This window comes from Cricetulus griseus, chromosome 3, assembly GCF_003668045.3.
Source record: "Cricetulus griseus strain 17A/GY chromosome 3, alternate assembly CriGri-PICRH-1.0, whole genome shotgun sequence".
In the NCBI taxonomy this organism is placed as follows: domain Eukaryota; kingdom Metazoa; phylum Chordata; class Mammalia; order Rodentia; family Cricetidae; genus Cricetulus; species Cricetulus griseus.
In genome coordinates, this window is record NC_048596.1 from 215,860,452 (window position 1) to 215,877,407 (window position 16,956).

At 39.5% G+C, this 16,956-nt stretch overlaps 1 protein-coding gene across 4 annotated transcripts in view; it reads left to right on the forward strand.

Moving 5' to 3' along the window:
- Window positions 1–16,956, forward strand: part of Nebulette (LIM zinc-binding domain-containing Nebulette) — a 359,562-nt gene that overhangs the window by 286,535 nt on the left and 56,071 nt on the right. The window contains exons 9-10 of one of the 4 annotated variants that reach the window (XM_035441480.1): window positions 5,418–5,522; window positions 8,705–8,812. The exons of the other annotated variants lie outside the window; for them this stretch is intronic. Of the exons in view, the coding sequence (XP_035297371.1) occupies window positions 5,418–5,522; window positions 8,705–8,812 (213 nt within the window). The remainder of the gene's footprint in view (window positions 1–5,417; window positions 5,523–8,704; window positions 8,813–16,956) is intronic. 4 annotated transcript variants of the gene reach the window in all.

Sequence of the window (16,956 nt, forward strand, 5' to 3'; positions counted from 1 at the left end):
CTCTGCTGAGTTTGACTTTTCTTTCATTAACGTTTACAAAGTATTTATGGTCGATAATCAGTCTTGGTTTGTCTCTGAAGCTACAGTGGGTATTTTTGTCTTTCAGAACCTCTGGGGATGTCAGTCTTTCTTTTCCTGGCTGATAAGATTCGAATGTGGGCAGAGATGTAAAAGGGTAGAGATGAGTTAATCATAAAGGAAACTACAAAAGAGCCTTGAATGCTCCAGACTGAGGGTCAGATTGCCTGGATGTAATCCTATCTAGTCACTGAGAATCTTATTATGCCTTCAGTCTCTCTCTGCCTCGGTTTCCTCATCTGTCAAATGGGAATAAAATACTCAATAATTAGGGTGTTTAGTAAAGATTGCTTCACATATATAAAGTATTTTTTAAAGGGTTGGGCATACAGTTTGTGTTTAATATGCTTGATACTAATATTTGATTCTTTTTATTATTACTAGTATTAAATCCCAAAGCAGTTGGTTTAAAACAAACAAAACAGACTTAGATGGCTACAGAATGCAAAGCTGCAAAAGCTTAAAATTACAGTAAAATAAAACTAAAATAATTCTGTAGCAGCATGGAAAGAATACAGCAATGAGTCTCCTTATTTTCTAAAAGTAGAGTTTTTACTATAATTACATAAGTGTGTTAACACCACTGTTTTGGAATACATAAACAGTAAAAGAAATTTAAATGTTTTCAAGTCCATAAAGTGCCATTTTACTCATTCTGTAGTGAATTAGCACCATCTAGTGGCTACTTGTAAATCCTCCTGTCACTTCTGAAAAAAAAAAAAAAGAAAGAAAGAAAGAAAAGAAAAAAGCAACAATGCCAACACAAGCCTGTTTTCTTCTGCTAGATGGCGTTTTGTTCCATGTTATTTTTGTAGGTGAAGTACAAGAAAGACGTTCAGACCATGCACGAGCCAGTTTCAGATCTCCCAAATTTGTTGTTTTTAGAACATGCTCTGAAAGCCAGCAAAATGCTCAGTGGAGTAAGTGGGCTGTCTTGGCCATTGTAGTGTAGATATGTGTAGTTCTGGGATGCCAATGTTCCTGTTTGCTCCCGGGCTTATCTGCTTCGTTAGATGTGCCTGGTGCCTCTCCTCTCCAACAACTAACTCACTGAAAGTAGTCGCCTGCTTGTACAAATGCCATGGTCATTGTCTCTTTAATAGAGTTCTTTTTCTTTTCACCCAACGACAGCTTCATACACGTATGAAATACATTTTAGTCCTTCCACTCCGTATTGTCCTCTATGCATCTTCAGTTCAACCCCTTCTTCCAACATGTACCTTCCCTACTTTCATGTCTCTGTGTTTGACCCACTGCGTTTAAGGAGGGCTGCCTGAAAGAGTGTGGGTTGGAGGCTGTTTGCTGGAGCATGGACAGTGGATATGGCTATTCCACTGAAGAAAGTGATGCCCAAAGTGGGTTCTTGCTTCTAGGTCCTCGAATCTCATGAGTACAAGCACACTCACTGATACTGGTCCATTCTGTCTCTCTTCTTCCCATTTCTTCACCTACATTAGAATGAAGCCACTTGATGTTCACACCTGGCAGTCAGGGATCTTTTATGAAAGATATACCAGTGTATCAGATATGTTATGTCTTTGGCAGCAAGCATTTGTCATAGTTTAAACTGTATTTTCTCTGACGAGAAATCCTGACTGTGCTTATATTGCATGGCCATTAGGAGTTTAGTCTTGAGATGGATCCCTTGTTATCTGCAAGGCAGCAAGGAGGGCTTTATGTCCTGATGAAAATATTTGTGTTTACTATTCATTTAGTCAGTTGTGGGAAGCTGTCTTTGTGGGGCTACAGTTGGAGCCAGCAAACTTGCCCGGTTTGTACCTAAGATGGGGAGTGTGGAATGAGAAAAGGTAGGTAAAGGCTTTAAGAGAAAGACAGAGACACAGGATCGAGTCAGAAGGGCAATCCTGTGAACACCGAACACGCCAAGTTTATTCTTCAACATTCTTAAGTACCCAACCAAAAGGGGAGGACATGGCAGAAGACTTATATTATCATGTATAAGGAGCAAATGGACTTACTTCCCTTAATCCTTCAGGCATTTGGTAGCCATACCTGTTGTCTGAACTTCTCGGTCCAGAGTGAACACACCTGGGCCCAAGTCTGTTGTTATTTAGATAAGACATCCTCTACCAAGGCTGAAACATCCTGCAGAAGCCAAGCTTTAGACCTTTAGGTCTTTTGACTTATTAAGGACAGTTTTGAACTCTCTGACCTTGAGGCAAGATGGAGAGCAGCCATCTTTATGGGACCCGACCGTCAGTCCTTTCGAACTCTACTCTTCCGGGACACTGTGTCCACCGTTAGTGCATCTGGATGCTGACTTCACTAGTTCTTGCAAATGATGACCCATTGTCACTGGTGGCTCCACTCTGTACTTGTCCAGATACCACATGGTAATGATTGACTCTAACTTGGCCCTGTTATTTCCATAAATGTTTTGATAATAATCAACCATTTGCTTAAAAGCACCCTAATGTACACAATAATCCAGATCAGATGAAGAAATACATGTTGGCTAAAGTGCAAGGAAAAATGAAGGTAGTCTTTTTAGTAGCTGAGCCCACAGTCTTTAGTATAAAGCCACAAGACGAGATGTCTAAGTGTTAGTCCTAAAGGAGCTCCAGTTCTTAGCATTGGCAAAACACCATTTGCTATTTGTATGCGTCTACTCTTTTTGCACGTCGCCTCCACCAGCTTTCTCAAGGGGTACACTGCATGTAAGTGGTTCACACGTGCAGAGATTAGTTTTTAATTTACTTTAAAAGGATTGGTCTTAAGTCAAAAGCAGTATATTACTGTTTCTGGTGTTAGATCCATGTTGGCAGACTCAGAATTAACCTTGGTGTCAAGGACACTTAAATTACACTGTCCTGCCTTGTCCTCATTCACCTCTCCACCAACACACACACCCTAACCACACCTGCATTTGTACGCTGGTGTCATGCTTTTCTCTGTGATTCATATATTCCTTTTTCTGTCCTCCGCATCCTCTGCTTTTTCAGTCCAGCTTTTGAATTTTTGTGGCAGTGTTTGCCCTGTACTGTCCCCAACCCACACTCATGCTAACTCTCCTAGGGACATGGGGATTCATGTGTAAGTGAGCAATAGTGTATACCCCTCACAGGCAATAGTTCTTTTCAAAATGTTGATGTTTGTTTTACAATAGACAAAAGAGAATCAAAATGTAAGATGCACAGTTTCTGTCATCTCTCCAACAAAAAGCCCCCAACGAAGGCACATTACTCATTTTATCCACAGAGCTTAGCTTCCCGGGCTGTCTTAATCTGCATCACAGAAATGATTACATAGGCCAGAGAGTCTGACTTTCTCCAAATGATTTACATACTAAAATTGTATTGTCTTTGGTTTGTTGTAAGTTAGAATAGCCTTCTTTTAAATATTTTTATAAAGGGAATAGAATTTTTCTTGATGTCTAAAGGTGACTGGATTTATTTAAAACCTTGAAGAAATTTTATGTTGGTTATTTTGCAAAAGTTCAGGGCTAGATCTTTATAAATGGCTACTTTATTAAACATCTCTATATGTCTTGGTCTATATCAGAATTTTTAAATTTTAATGTGTCATGTGTAGAGCAGAGTGAGTAATTTTAAAGCTTGTCAAGAACTATTAATGAAATGTTTGAAGAAACACTTTGCTGTGGAAATGGAGCTTTCAATTTTCTTGTAACTTTATATAAATTAAAAAAAAAATCCATACACAGTGTTATTCTACATAACTTCCACTAGGAGGCAACAGAGACTATTCAATACAGAAAACAAGCCCCAAATTTGAAAGTTCTTGTGCAGATTGGAGTTCAAAGATTTGGTTTTAGCTCATTTTTAGTATATACCCATTATTCTAAGTACAATTCTCAACACTTCACTATTTATGGACTTTGATTCCAAAACAGAATATGCTCTGCCTTAATACATTAAAATTATATTTATTTTGTAAGTAGATATTGTGAAAATATCTACACAAAGTAAAAAGTTTCTTAATATATCATTTGAGGTTTAGGCTTTGGCATTTGCTTGAATTAGCTTTTATTTAGTTTTAATTGAAAACTCATAGAGGAACCCAAACTCAGTTGCTCTCTTAGTCAAGATGTAATAATGCGTGAAACATTGGCAAGGTATTACTTTGGTCCTTTCCAAGCTGATTTCATTCTGTTTAGAGTTTGGTGACACATATCCTCACTCCCTAAGTGACAGGTACCCAGGCTCCCTTGGGAGCTTTGTCCCTATGGACCAGCAGCTCTGTGGCAGTTCACCAACACCTTCCATCTTCTTGTCCTTGACTCTAAACATACTTCCCTCTTACACTCCTGGTCTCAGAGCATCTCCTAAGACCTTTATGGCCACTTCTTTTAACTGCCCTTCAAAAGTTGCATATATTTCCTTTTACTCTTCACAAGTTACCATTTTTCCTGGAACCCATGGGCAATTGATTTTTATTTTTGTAGGTCTCTGTAGCCTTGAATCTCCAAGACTACTGTTTGCTTGTAGAAGTCTTTTCCAAGTAGCACTAATTACTAAGTGTCTGGTCTCTAGTGTTAGAAATCACGAAGCAATCTTGTTTCACTAATGCTGGTCTAGAGTAAAATGTCATTCTCACTCTTTCTGGTCTCTTCCAAATTTACATCCCCATTCGTGTCTAAATAGTAGAGGGCCTACTCCAATTTTTTCAACTCAAAAAAAGTCAACAAATTGTACCCACATTCTTCAGGTCCTCTTCTTGACGCCTCCCATCCTTTCCTTGGAATTCTGAAAATTAGTTCAATTGTTTCTTGGCTTCTCTTTCTTCTCATCACTTCCATTCTTGCTCATGGCTAAGTCTTTTTCTACAGCCATCGTCCTAGCTTCCTTTCACTACGTTCTTTCTGTTTCTATCTCCTTACAGACACAGCTGAAAACTATCTGTCCTAGGATAAGAAGCAGGGTCTATATTTCACTCTATCTTCCCCATTCATGGTCCACAGGATCCATCATTAGCTTTTCATTGCTACCCCGTGACTGTCCTCCATATCATGTTTACAATTAATCACTAAATATTTCTTGTGCTCTTCTCACGACCTCCTGCAGTGAGACCATCTTGCATTGTCCATTCATCTCAGTCCCAGAACCCCTCCATGCCAGCTGCTATAGACACAGGCTCTATAACAGCACTGCAGCTCCTTCCCACTGGCTTGTATGTTGTTTGCTTTACTAAGAATCGTTGTGAGACAGTCTCACTCTGTAGCCCAGGGTTGCCTGGAACTCACAGTAGTTCTCCTGTCTCGGCCTCTCAAGAGCTATCTCATACCCCAGCTACATCCTTAAGTCTTAATTTTATTTGTCACTCTCTCTTACTCTAAACTTCTTTTCATGTTTCCTTTTTAGTGGGAATATAAAAAGAATTTTGAAGAAAACAAAGGATTGTATCACTTTGATGCGGAGGCCAGTGAACACCTGCACCATAAAGGCAATGCCATCCTCCAGAGTCAGGTGAGCTCTTTGACCCCTGCCCACCCCTCACACCCACGTGACCATTGGGTTGCCTGCTGCTCAGTGACATGTTCTTGGAAGAATGGAGTCCAAGAACATTAATTTTCCTTCAGAAAAAAAAAATCCAAGACTCTAATTTCTATCTTTTGGGTCAGGGAGCTGGAACCATGTTTCAACTTAAAGAAGTTTCACAAAAATAAGTTCTTCATATAATTAAAAAGTTTAAATCTCAGAACTAATTAAACTGCGATCAAATCTCATGATGATTTAAAATTTTACAGAGTGCTTATTTGACATTTTTGAGCTACAAAATTAATTTTCTTGGTATAAGGTTTATTATAGTTTCTCCATTTAATTATAAGTGTGATTGAAAAGGGAAAACATTCTTACTAATGTATTTTAAATTAATGTTTCTTTTAACCCTGAAACCCTATGAATTCTGTTAAAAAGAAATAAAAAAGTTTCAAACTTTCTTTTTTATCACATTGTAAGGTCAGTATCTGTTTTTTAATTCTTAGTCTAAGTTTAAATAGTTACTAAAGATGCTATTTCTAGCATCTGTTAAGATAAACATTGACACTATTTTAAATGTAGTCTGTGGAACATAAATTCCATACTGACTTAAAAATACATTACTCTCCCTATCGGTTTCCCTTCCTGTTGCTGTGATAAAATACCCCAGCAAAAACAACTCAAGAGAGAAAGGGTTTATTGAGTTCACAGGTTAGAGCACATCACTGCAGGGGAGCTGAGGTGGTGGGAATTTGAAGCAGCTGGTCACACAGATACACCCATAGCAGAGAGCAGTGGATTAATGCCCACATTCTTGAACTCGGCTCACATTGGCTTTCTTCACAGTCTAGGACAAAAACCTAAGGAATGATGTCACCTACTTTTAGGGTGTCTCTTCCCACTTCAGTGAACATAAATGAAACAATTCCCTGAAGGCATGTCCACAGGCCAACCTGACCTAGGGATTCTCCCTGAGATTCTCTCCTGGGGAGCGGGATTCTAGAGTGCATCGGTTGACACTTCAACACCCCCTCCTAAAAGCTTGGCAACAGAGGTTTTGCCTTTAAATATGTTTTCATTCTCTTTCTGCACCCGGCTCCTCACTTCCTCCTTCTCTCTTCTTCCTCAAGATAGGACTGATTTGGGAGTTACTATGTAACTTGACTTCAACTAGCCTCTTACCTCTGCTTTCCCAGTGCTGGGTTTACAGCTGTGTATCACTATGCCCACCTTAAATTCTTATTTATCTTTGACATTTCCCACACAAAACTTCATTCTAATATAGTATGATAAGTATACATCACTCTTGTTTATCAATTAAAATTTTCTTTAAGAAAACTATATCACAGGTAGGAATTTCAAAGTTTATTTTCCTGTCATTACAAAGTTCTAAGTACTGGAAATTTTCTTTTAGGTTGAGCTCACTGTTATTACCATTATGCAACTTAAATAATTTCACAAACAATTATGAAGTGTTGGAAGACATTGCTGACTGGTCAGAGGTTGCAGCCTCCCCATGGCCTAACAGCTTATCTCAGTAAGCTTGGCAAAATGGAGTTCCCTCCCTCCCTCCAGTAGAACATACTGCCTCTACCTTTCCTTAACTGGAGGATGTCCTGGGCCTGGAGTACTGACCTTATCTAAAAGCTGTCTTTAAAACCAGATGCCAGATCTTTAGACTGACCTTTGGCACAGATCCCTGTGCTAGGGGCTCTGATATAGGATTCCCCCTGTCACATACTAAGTCCTGTGATAGGAGTGTGCCATTTAATGCAAATTAGGATCTGTCCCCAGGCTCCCCAATCCTATATATGCCTTATACTCTGGAATAAAGTTGAGCTGATTCACCAGAATCTGTGTCCTGGAGGGCTGCTTCCGTTCCTGCTCATGGGCTGCCAAAGCTTTCTGTTGCCCCTTCTGCCTCTTTTCCCTCTTGACCTGGTGACCAAAGGCTGAGGGGGAAAGAGGATCCCTACAATGAAGCCCAAATATTAATTAAAATGCAATTCTGAATGAAGTGAGTCACAATCAAAACTTTTCTATGAAATTAGTTAAAAATATTCCTAAAATTCAACCATGATGTTGGCTTATGTACAATTTTAGCTCTCCCTTCTCCCCTCTGTCTCTCTGAAATAGAAGACACCAGGTTGAGGAATTAGCTCAGCAAGTAAGAGTGCTTGCTGAACAAATATTGAGGACCTGAGCTTATCCCTGGATCCCTAGCCTCCAGGTCAAAAGCTGGGGGTGGCTGCATGCCCCTGTAGCTGTAAGATTGTGGGGTGGGAGCAATGGAAATGGAAGGATTTCTGGAGGTTTCTGGCTGCCAGCCTAACTCCATATCCAGATCTGTCTGTCTTAAGGAAGTAAGACAGAGGGTGATAGAGCAGGACACTCAGCATCCTCTCCTGGCCTCTGTGGCACATTTACAGGGACACACACTTGCACACACATGTGTACACACCACACACATACCCCACAGACACAAACACATATACACAAAGAAAATAGAAAAACAAAACCTGAAATGACAGAAAATATCTTTCCCTTTATAAACAGAATGGAGATAAAATTAATTTTCATTGAAATAAGTAATTCATAAGATGATAGTAATAAAAAATGGATAGTGAAAGAAAAGGAAATCATCTATGTTTTAATTAGCATCTATGGGAAAACTCAGGAGTTCCAGGGAACATTTTCCTCTTTTGACGGAAAGATAATCATAGCCATTTTTTAAACTTATTCCTGATGTTCTGATAGACATGGAGACTGTCACTGAGATCTCGCTCACGTTTTCTCCCTTGCTCCATTCTTTTCTGACCCACATATATATGGTGTGAGTATAGATACAAATTGCCCCATGTATTTAATAAATATCTACATATTCTGCCTAATTGACAAATATTTCATTTGTCCTCTACAGGACACATTATTTAGTGTACATGACACTAAAAACCCAACTCTGGGGAACCCATTCATCACCCTAAACTGCCAGAATCACTTGGTATCACAAAACAGGATGATTAATTGGGGGTGCATTTACTGTGCTTTGCTCTATACGTGGGCTTTTGGTTGTTGTTATTGTCAGGAATTGAAACTTGCTAAGAATGTGCTCTGCCAGTGAACTATGTACACCCCTTATTTTTCTATGCTTTTAATATTTTTCAATGCAGGTAAAATACAGAGAAGAATATGAGAAAAATAAGGGGAAGTCCATGCTTGAGTTTGTTGAGACTCCATCATATCAGTCTTCAAAGGAGTCTCAGAAGATGCAGAGTGAGGTAGGGGACTGGGCTTGTTGCCAAAAGTTCAATGGATACTTGGAGTTTTCTCATTTGAAAAGAATCAGCCAGTGATGACTGGGGTCTAGAGACAAGAGCACTGCTCTGTGGGACAGGCTTGGGAACCTCTGTTCTAGACCCTACATTGCTCTGCAGGGCAAGCTCAAGAACCCTTGTTCTAGACTCACCACAGCTCTGCAGAGCAGGCTCAAGGACCCCTCTTCTAGACCCAACATTGCTCTACAGGGCAGGCTGAAAGACTTCTCTGTTCTAGACTCAGCACAGCTCTACAGGGGAGGTTTAAGGACCTTTGTTCTAGATTCAACACAGCTCTGCGGGGAAACTCAAAGACCCCATACTAGACTCAGCACAGCTCTGCAGGACTGACGTGTGTTCTAGATCTAGCATTTCACTGCCAGAGATCACTGAATTTGTCTGCTCCTTAGTTTTACTGATGAACAACTACAGCTATCAAGCAGTTGGGAAAGCAGAGACACCTTTTCAGATTGGCTGTGATTGACACTTTCAAACCGTATCAGTGTAAAACTGAGTGTTTAAACCGAATTGAAAAATGAAGAGCTGGTTGTTTTTATTTCCCTCCCCATACAATGGTAATAGAACCAACATTTAAATAATTCAATCCTTATTTTGTACCTACCCCCTTGCTAAGAATCTCACCTACATCAGCTCATTTAATCCTTAAGGAAATGGCTTGAGGAGACTGTGATCCATACATTTGTAATGCACTGGAATAAACTATCTTAAATAAATTCACATATCTGGCAAATGTGTTTTAGGACCTGGCCACAATCATGGTACTTCCTTCCTTTGTCAGTTTATTTAACTGACACCTCCTCCCCCAATAAATACTTGAATGGGTTTTGTTTACTTTGCTTCTAAGAGAAGATAACCCTGCCAGAGGCACTTCTCCTCAGATTACATTTTCTCTGACCATGTGATCCCTTCATTTTCTTTCCTTTTAGGGCTCCAGTTTTATTTACAATCAGCATCCACCTTCTGTAGTTACCAATGGGCTATTGAGGGACAGAAGCAGTGACCAATAGTGTCAGACAGTTGCATTTTTTGTTTGTCATCTGCATTGTTGAGAAGCTATAATCCATCTTTTTGGAAAAAAAGCCCCTCAGACAATCTGAGTCAAAGGAGAGAGAGGCATTGTTTATCCCTTTCTATCATATCTTCTTCTTAAGTCTTTTATTGAATTTTGTAAAGAACTGTCAGTACCTGTGGTGACTAAGTGAGTTGTCTGTTTTAGGTGACTTGGCAGAGCTGGTAAACTTGGCCCAAGTTTAGAAGTCTGCAAAAGCTCACCTTAAAGAGGACAAATTATACTGGAATCTCATTTCTCCATTTAGACAGTAGTATAGAAAGCATTTCTGGATAACCTTTATATTGCACGATTATCTGCTGTTGCAGCACTGCCTTTTATGTTAGCTAGCATTGGATATTTAATGGCTCTCCCCATTTTATAGGAAGTACGTTTGGCCACTGTTGCAAGCCCACAGTCCAGGGAGAGATTTCGACTTTCAGTGTTCTCTAGATGTTTAACAGTGTGTAAAACTGTTAAGCCCATGTTCATCGAAGGATACAGAGAACAAAGATCTTTCGTTTTTATTTATTATTATTTTTTAATGAAAGCAACATCTCGGGGGTGACTGCCATCTCATCATTACTATGATCTCACCACTTCTCCACAGTCTCTCCATAACTTCCTCACAGCATCTGCATGGCTTCCCCTTAACCTTCCCATGACCTCCCCACATCCTCCCTGTTGCTCCTCCATGGACCAGCACAGACACCCCACAGCACCCTTACAGCCTCCTCATGCCTCTGAAGCTGGCAAGCTCCCTGCTACTCTCTCCTGGCATCCTCAGCCAGAGACAGGGACTCATGCTGAAAACTTTTTATTATGCTGTTTCTGTGATTATCTTAATTGTTTTGTACCCTGACTATTTAACTTTCCTCTCACCAATAAACCTCCACCTACCTCACCATTCATGGTTAATATATTCCGAGGCCTTAGAAACAATAGTAATTTGGAGAGTTGGGATTTTAATACTATCATGTCTCACGATAGTCTCTCTCATTTTCTTCACCCTATTTGCTCTTTCCCTCCTCCTAGGGAGACAGGTTGTACCTTTCATTATAGCCATTGATGATTAGATTCCTTTTTTTATTTCCCTTCAGATTTTTTCAGTCTTGCCTGTTCTCAGCAAGGCTTGATGAGAGTCAAGGCTTCCATTAGGGGAATCTCTTTGAGCCAGATTGATATTCTCAAGGCTAGAGAAATAAACACCCAAAAATTTTAGATAAAGGTGATGTACAAAAGTACCTTTGGATATAGAAAGAATAAAGCAGACATGAAGAGAACCCCTGTCTTAGAATTGGCATTGAGTCTTTAAAACTAGCCCGGACTGTATTCCTTGAGGCACCTGAAGGAAAAAGCCTGATTTCAAAGAAATCCATTCCTGTCTTTGCTCTAACCTTTAATCATGCTTGCTTCATTTCATTTGGTGCTAAATGTAGGTTGAATCTGTGTTTTCTAGAAGGAATCTCTAAATAAGTCCTTAGGAAGTTCTTTGGTTTTGTTTTCACAAACGTTTCTACGAAGAGAGAGTCACATAGGATTTTGGTTCTTTCTGGCTGAGCATTGGGCCAATCCAGTCACAGCCATCTTTCTCAATGACTTACTGCAGTGATTTGCTGTAATGATAAATCTTTATGCCAAGCTGCCTGAGTTCCTCCCACCGAGTTAGGGCCCCAAATAACACACAGAGATTTATATTAGTTTCAAATGCTGCTTGGCCAATTGACTAGGATTTCTCATCTGCTAGCTCAGTCTTAATTATCAACCATAACTATTAATCTAAAGGCTTATTTTATGGAGACACCAGCAGCAGTCATCTTCTCTTTCCCGGATCACATGGTGGTTCCAGAGCTGGGAGGAAGAGGAAGAGCAAGAGAGCAATTTCCTGCTTATATTCTGAGTCTGCCTGCTATGTCACTTCCTGCCTGGATCACAAGACTTATCTTTACTACATTTCCCAGAATCCTCCTTGACTCTTAGTCCCACCTAACTTGCTTCTACATTGGCCAACAGTACTTTATTCAACAACCAATAAGATAAACAATCACACAGAAGGATGTCCCCCATCTTCTCCTCTTTTCTGTCTAAATAAAAAGAAGGGTAACTTATCTTTTATAATAACTGAAGAAAACTATAACCATAACTATCTGTCTTCAACTCCATCAAAGACCACAGAAGGATAATATATAAACTCTATAATTGACAGAGACATCCAATACCTAGACAGTCACCAAAAGTTCCTCTGTAACATTGGGGCATCCATCTTCAGCCCATAGGCCAGAGTGTGGCTGGCACACTTCTCCATTTCAGCAGGAACCCTTCAGGACTGTTTATCTTGTTTTGTAAGTTCAGCAGTCACTTTCTTGTGGGTCCTGAATGTCCAGTTTGCACAACAACAAACAGTCCAGGCAAGAGCAGTTTCTTACCCAAATGGCTAATCTTGCCATGTTGAAAGCAGACTCCATAACGAGTTTTTTCAATGCCCATACTCCTTTCTGATGTAATTGGTGTGCGAGGAGCAGTTGTGTCTCACTGTCAAGAAAAACCCTAAACCATTTAAATGCCATATATTCTGTAGGTCTTTGAAAGGTTTGAAGAATATCCATCCATCTCAAATACATCTCTGTATATCTAGAAAACCTAACTAACCTAACTGTAGGTTGTGACTATTATAGGTGAGTATATAATCTGAATTTAATTATGCATATCACAAAATTGACCTTAAATTTGTGTCAATAAATGAAAATCCATACCAATGTAAAGTATTCATCTCCATATCCTATTCCTCCACAATTAAACAATTTAAAGACAACAATATAGCATATAGTATCCAGACTCTGAGTATTTTCCATCTTTACATGGCTTTTTTATTATTCTATTTTATTTTATTTTATTTTTTCTTTTTATGAGAGGGTTTCTCTGTGGAAATCCACCTGCCTCTGCTTCTGGAGTGCTGGGATTAAAGGCATGCGCCACCACCCCATCTACTCTATTTCCTCCTGTTTCTTTTTTATCTCACAAGCCTACACATATTTTTAAACACAGTGTAAAACTTCAGAGGTTTTTCTTCATCTGAATCTGCCTTTACTGTAAATCTTTACCTTTTTCTAGCCATGCAGTCTTTTATCTGCTAAACAACACTGCTAAAATTAAAGCGTCAGTTGCTGTAGCTGCTATCTTTCCAAGATGGCGGGGATATGTTTACCGCCAGCACTGAGAGCTGTGCTCACTGCCTTGGTCTGCCACCAAGGAGCATGCTGCCGGCTTGGAGATGTGGTCACTGCCACTGCCTGCTTCGTGGGGCATGAACCCATTACCCTGAGATTAAGAGTCTCATGCTCTACCCACTGAGCTAGCCAGGCCTCCTAAAAAGAGCCCTGCAGTTTTTTCCACTAGTGCTGAGAGAGGAAACTCCTCTTAAAGGAACTGCTTGAGTCTCTGCTTGCCTCTAGCAAAACAGAGCCCACCCGAGAAAATGCTGCTACGAAGAAGTCATGCTTGTCTCTGTTCTTTTGCTGCTTAAATCCATTTTTAAGCTTTTGTGAAGTTTACATGGAAGTTTGTAACACTACCGCCATCTGCCCGCGTTCTACTGCTGCTTGACTAGTCGTGGGAGGGCTGCTTGCGGCACTTAGTGGCTCCCGGTGGCAGGTTCCCCTCTTCCCCTGGGAACCTCAGAGAGTAGGGTCATCCCACTCCTGACACCATTCTGTAACAATAAGTCTTTACTCTATCCGCCCTAGCTTGGCTGCCATGTGGGCACCCAGAATAATACACAGAGTCTTATATTAGTTTACAATGCTGCTGGCCAATTGACTAGGATTTCTCATCTGTTAGCTCAGTCTTAATTATCATAAATTTATATATTTTATAAGACTTATCTTATCAAGGACGCCTTCCACTGGTGTCCTCTTCCTGGGATCACATGGCATCTCTGTAGAGAAGAGAGCAGGAGGAAGAGGAAGAGCAAGAAAGCGATTTCCTTCTTATATTCTGAGTCTGCCTGCTATGTCACTTCCTGTCTGGATCTCAAGACTTTTCTTTACTACATTGCCGGGAACCCTCCTTGATTCCTAGTCCCGCCTAACTTGCTTCTACATTGGCCAACAGTACTTTATTCAATAACCAATAAGATAAACATTCACACAGAAGGACGTCCCCCATCAATTTGCCTCTAGAAAAGTGCTTTTTTAAAAAAATAAATTTTATTTAAATTTGAAACAATCTTATTTTACATATCAATCCTAGTTCCCTCTCCCTCCCATCCTCCCATGCTCCCCACTGATCACCCCCCCAGGCGTCCCCCATCCACTCTCCAGGGAGGGTGAGACCTTCCATGAGGGATCATCAAAAATCTGTCAAGTAATTTTGGGCAAGGCCTAGGCCTTCCCCTGTGTATCTAGGCTAAGAGAGTATCCCACCTTGGTTTTTGGTAAAGAGTGATTATCTAATGCCTATGTTCTTGTGAGTGTAGTTAACTTCCTTGGGTTGGAGTTTTCCTTCCAGAACTTTGTGTAGGGCTGGATTAGTGGATAATCTGGTTTTGTCATGGAATATCTTATTTTCTCCATCTATAATGATTGAAAGTTTTGCTGGGCATAAAGTCTGGGCTGGCATCTTTGGTCTCTTAGTGTTTGTAGAACATCTATCCATGACCTTCTGGCTTTCAGAGTTTCCATGGAGAAGTCAAGTGAAATTCTGATAGATCTGCCTTTATATGTTACTTGGCCCTTTTTCCTTCACTGCTCTTAATATTCTTTCTTCATTCTGTATGTTTGGTGTTTTGATTATTATGTGTCCAGGGGACTTTATTTATTTATTTATTTATTTATTTATTTATTTAGGTTCAGTAAGCTTTGGTGTTCGGTAAGCTTCTTGTACTTTCACATGTCCTTCTTCAGGTTGTGAAAGTTTATTTCTATGATTTTGTTGAATATGTTTTCTGTGCCTTTGAGCTGGACTTCTTCACCTTCTTCTATACCTATTATTCTTAGGTTTGGTGTTTTTACAGTGTCCCATATTTCCTGGATATTTTATGTCCAGGATTTGTTGGATTTAAGATTTTCTTTGGTTGATGAGTCTATTTCCTTTAGTTTATCTTCAGCACCTAAGATTCTCTCTTCCATCTCTTGTATTTTGTTGGTTATGCTTGCATCTGTAGTTCCTGATTGTTTATCCAACTTTTCTATTTCCAGCAATTCCCTGGTTTGTGTTTTCCTTATTGTCTCTATTTATCTCTGTCTCTCTCTCTGTCTCTTTCCCTCTCCTTCTACCTCCCCGCTCTCTCTCCTGAATGGTGGTGGGGCAAGACAGGAAATCAAAAAGTGCTTTTTGAAGTGAAATAGCTAAAATAAATAAATGCACACACAGGCTTTGTTTTACTACAGAAAGAATCCTTTGTAAATTATATTGGCCTAGAAATGTCAAATGTCAGCTTTTGGGTGTTTAGCCATGCTATCCCAATAAGTTCTGCATTTAAAAAAAAGAACAATTTCTCATAATTTTTCATTGTTTAGGGTGTATTTATAGTTCTTCAAATCAAAATGCTTTTAGTGCAGCTTCTTGATTGACTTATTAAACATTTCGTACTCCAGCCTTTCCTTACAGCCATACTCATTATTGGTTGAGTGACTATCTGTAACACAAATGCTAAGTGAGGAGGCAACTTGTTTCTCTTCACCTTCCTTCTGCTTTGGAGAATATGTTTATTTATACAGTCACTTTTCTTTGTAATAAATGCATAGTGGACCTAGAAATAGCTTCTCATTTTGGATGAATAACAATTTCAGGTACAATTTATTTATTTTATCACTTTTATGATATATTTTAAATAAATATTTGGTAAAATATGTCTCCTGTTTACTGAATATTTCAGATGAATAGATACTTCACTATTTGAAGTAAATCATAAATCATGAGTTATTAGGTTTGGAGAGGTTGGTTAGTGGTTAAGAGGGCTTGCTGCTCTTGTGGAAGACTCAGAGTCAGTATCTGACACCCATATGGCATCTTACAACTAGCTAACTCCAGTTCCAGTGAATTCAGTACTCTCTTCTGGCCTCTGTGGCACACATGGATACATGCAGACAAAACACTTATATACATAAATTAAAAATATATAAATCTTTAAAAATAAAGCATGGCTTGTCATTGATTTTCAAGTGTGTAACTCAAATGCTAGATTTTATAGTCATAGCCAAGGATGTCACAGGAAGCCTGAAAGGCAAGGATTATTATAGATATAGATCCTCCTCAACAGGATCACTATAGGTATCATCCATTCATTTCTCATATGATGAGTATGTGCTTAATCATGAACTATCCCCAACTGCTGCTAGGAACTCTTACTTAGAGAAGATCCCATCACATTATGACCAGGTTATCCTCATGGTGAAACTTCATCCATATGAGAAATCTACAAAGAAATACTCTCAGTGCTCAAGTCACAAAGCAACAGTATCACCCATTTCCTGTTCATTTGGTTCATTTTAAAGTTGGTTCTCCCAGATTCACAAAAGACTGCCTTTGAGAAGGATAGTGGGTCTGGAGCATTTATCATTCTGGAGAGTTTGAATTGGCTTCTACACCACCAGATTTCGTTCAAGGGGATGAGCTAAACTTCCTCTTGAGTGAAGTCATCAGATGATCCAGTCAGAGAGCGCACTGTATTCTTCCTGTAAAATGGAGTAGTCACATAAGACATTGAGCACCTTCCTCTGAGCATGAGAGGCTTCTTGGTGACTCTGTTCTTCAATGGAAGAGTTGTGTTGTTGTGAGCCACATGGCAGCAAGTAAAGGAATAAAAAAATTGGTTGATTTAAGTTGTAGGAGCTAGTTAGTTACAAGCCTAAGCTACCAGCTTTGCATTTATAATTGATATTAAGTCTCTGTGTGGTTATTTGGGATCTAGCTGGTGGGACAGAGCTAACTGGTAGTCCCAACAGGAAGTCTTCACCTACATCATGTAATTGCCAAAACTGAAATTATTATTCTGTTGTTAAGAAGACTGCTTAATTTTGGTGTATGAGGTTGCTTTTAT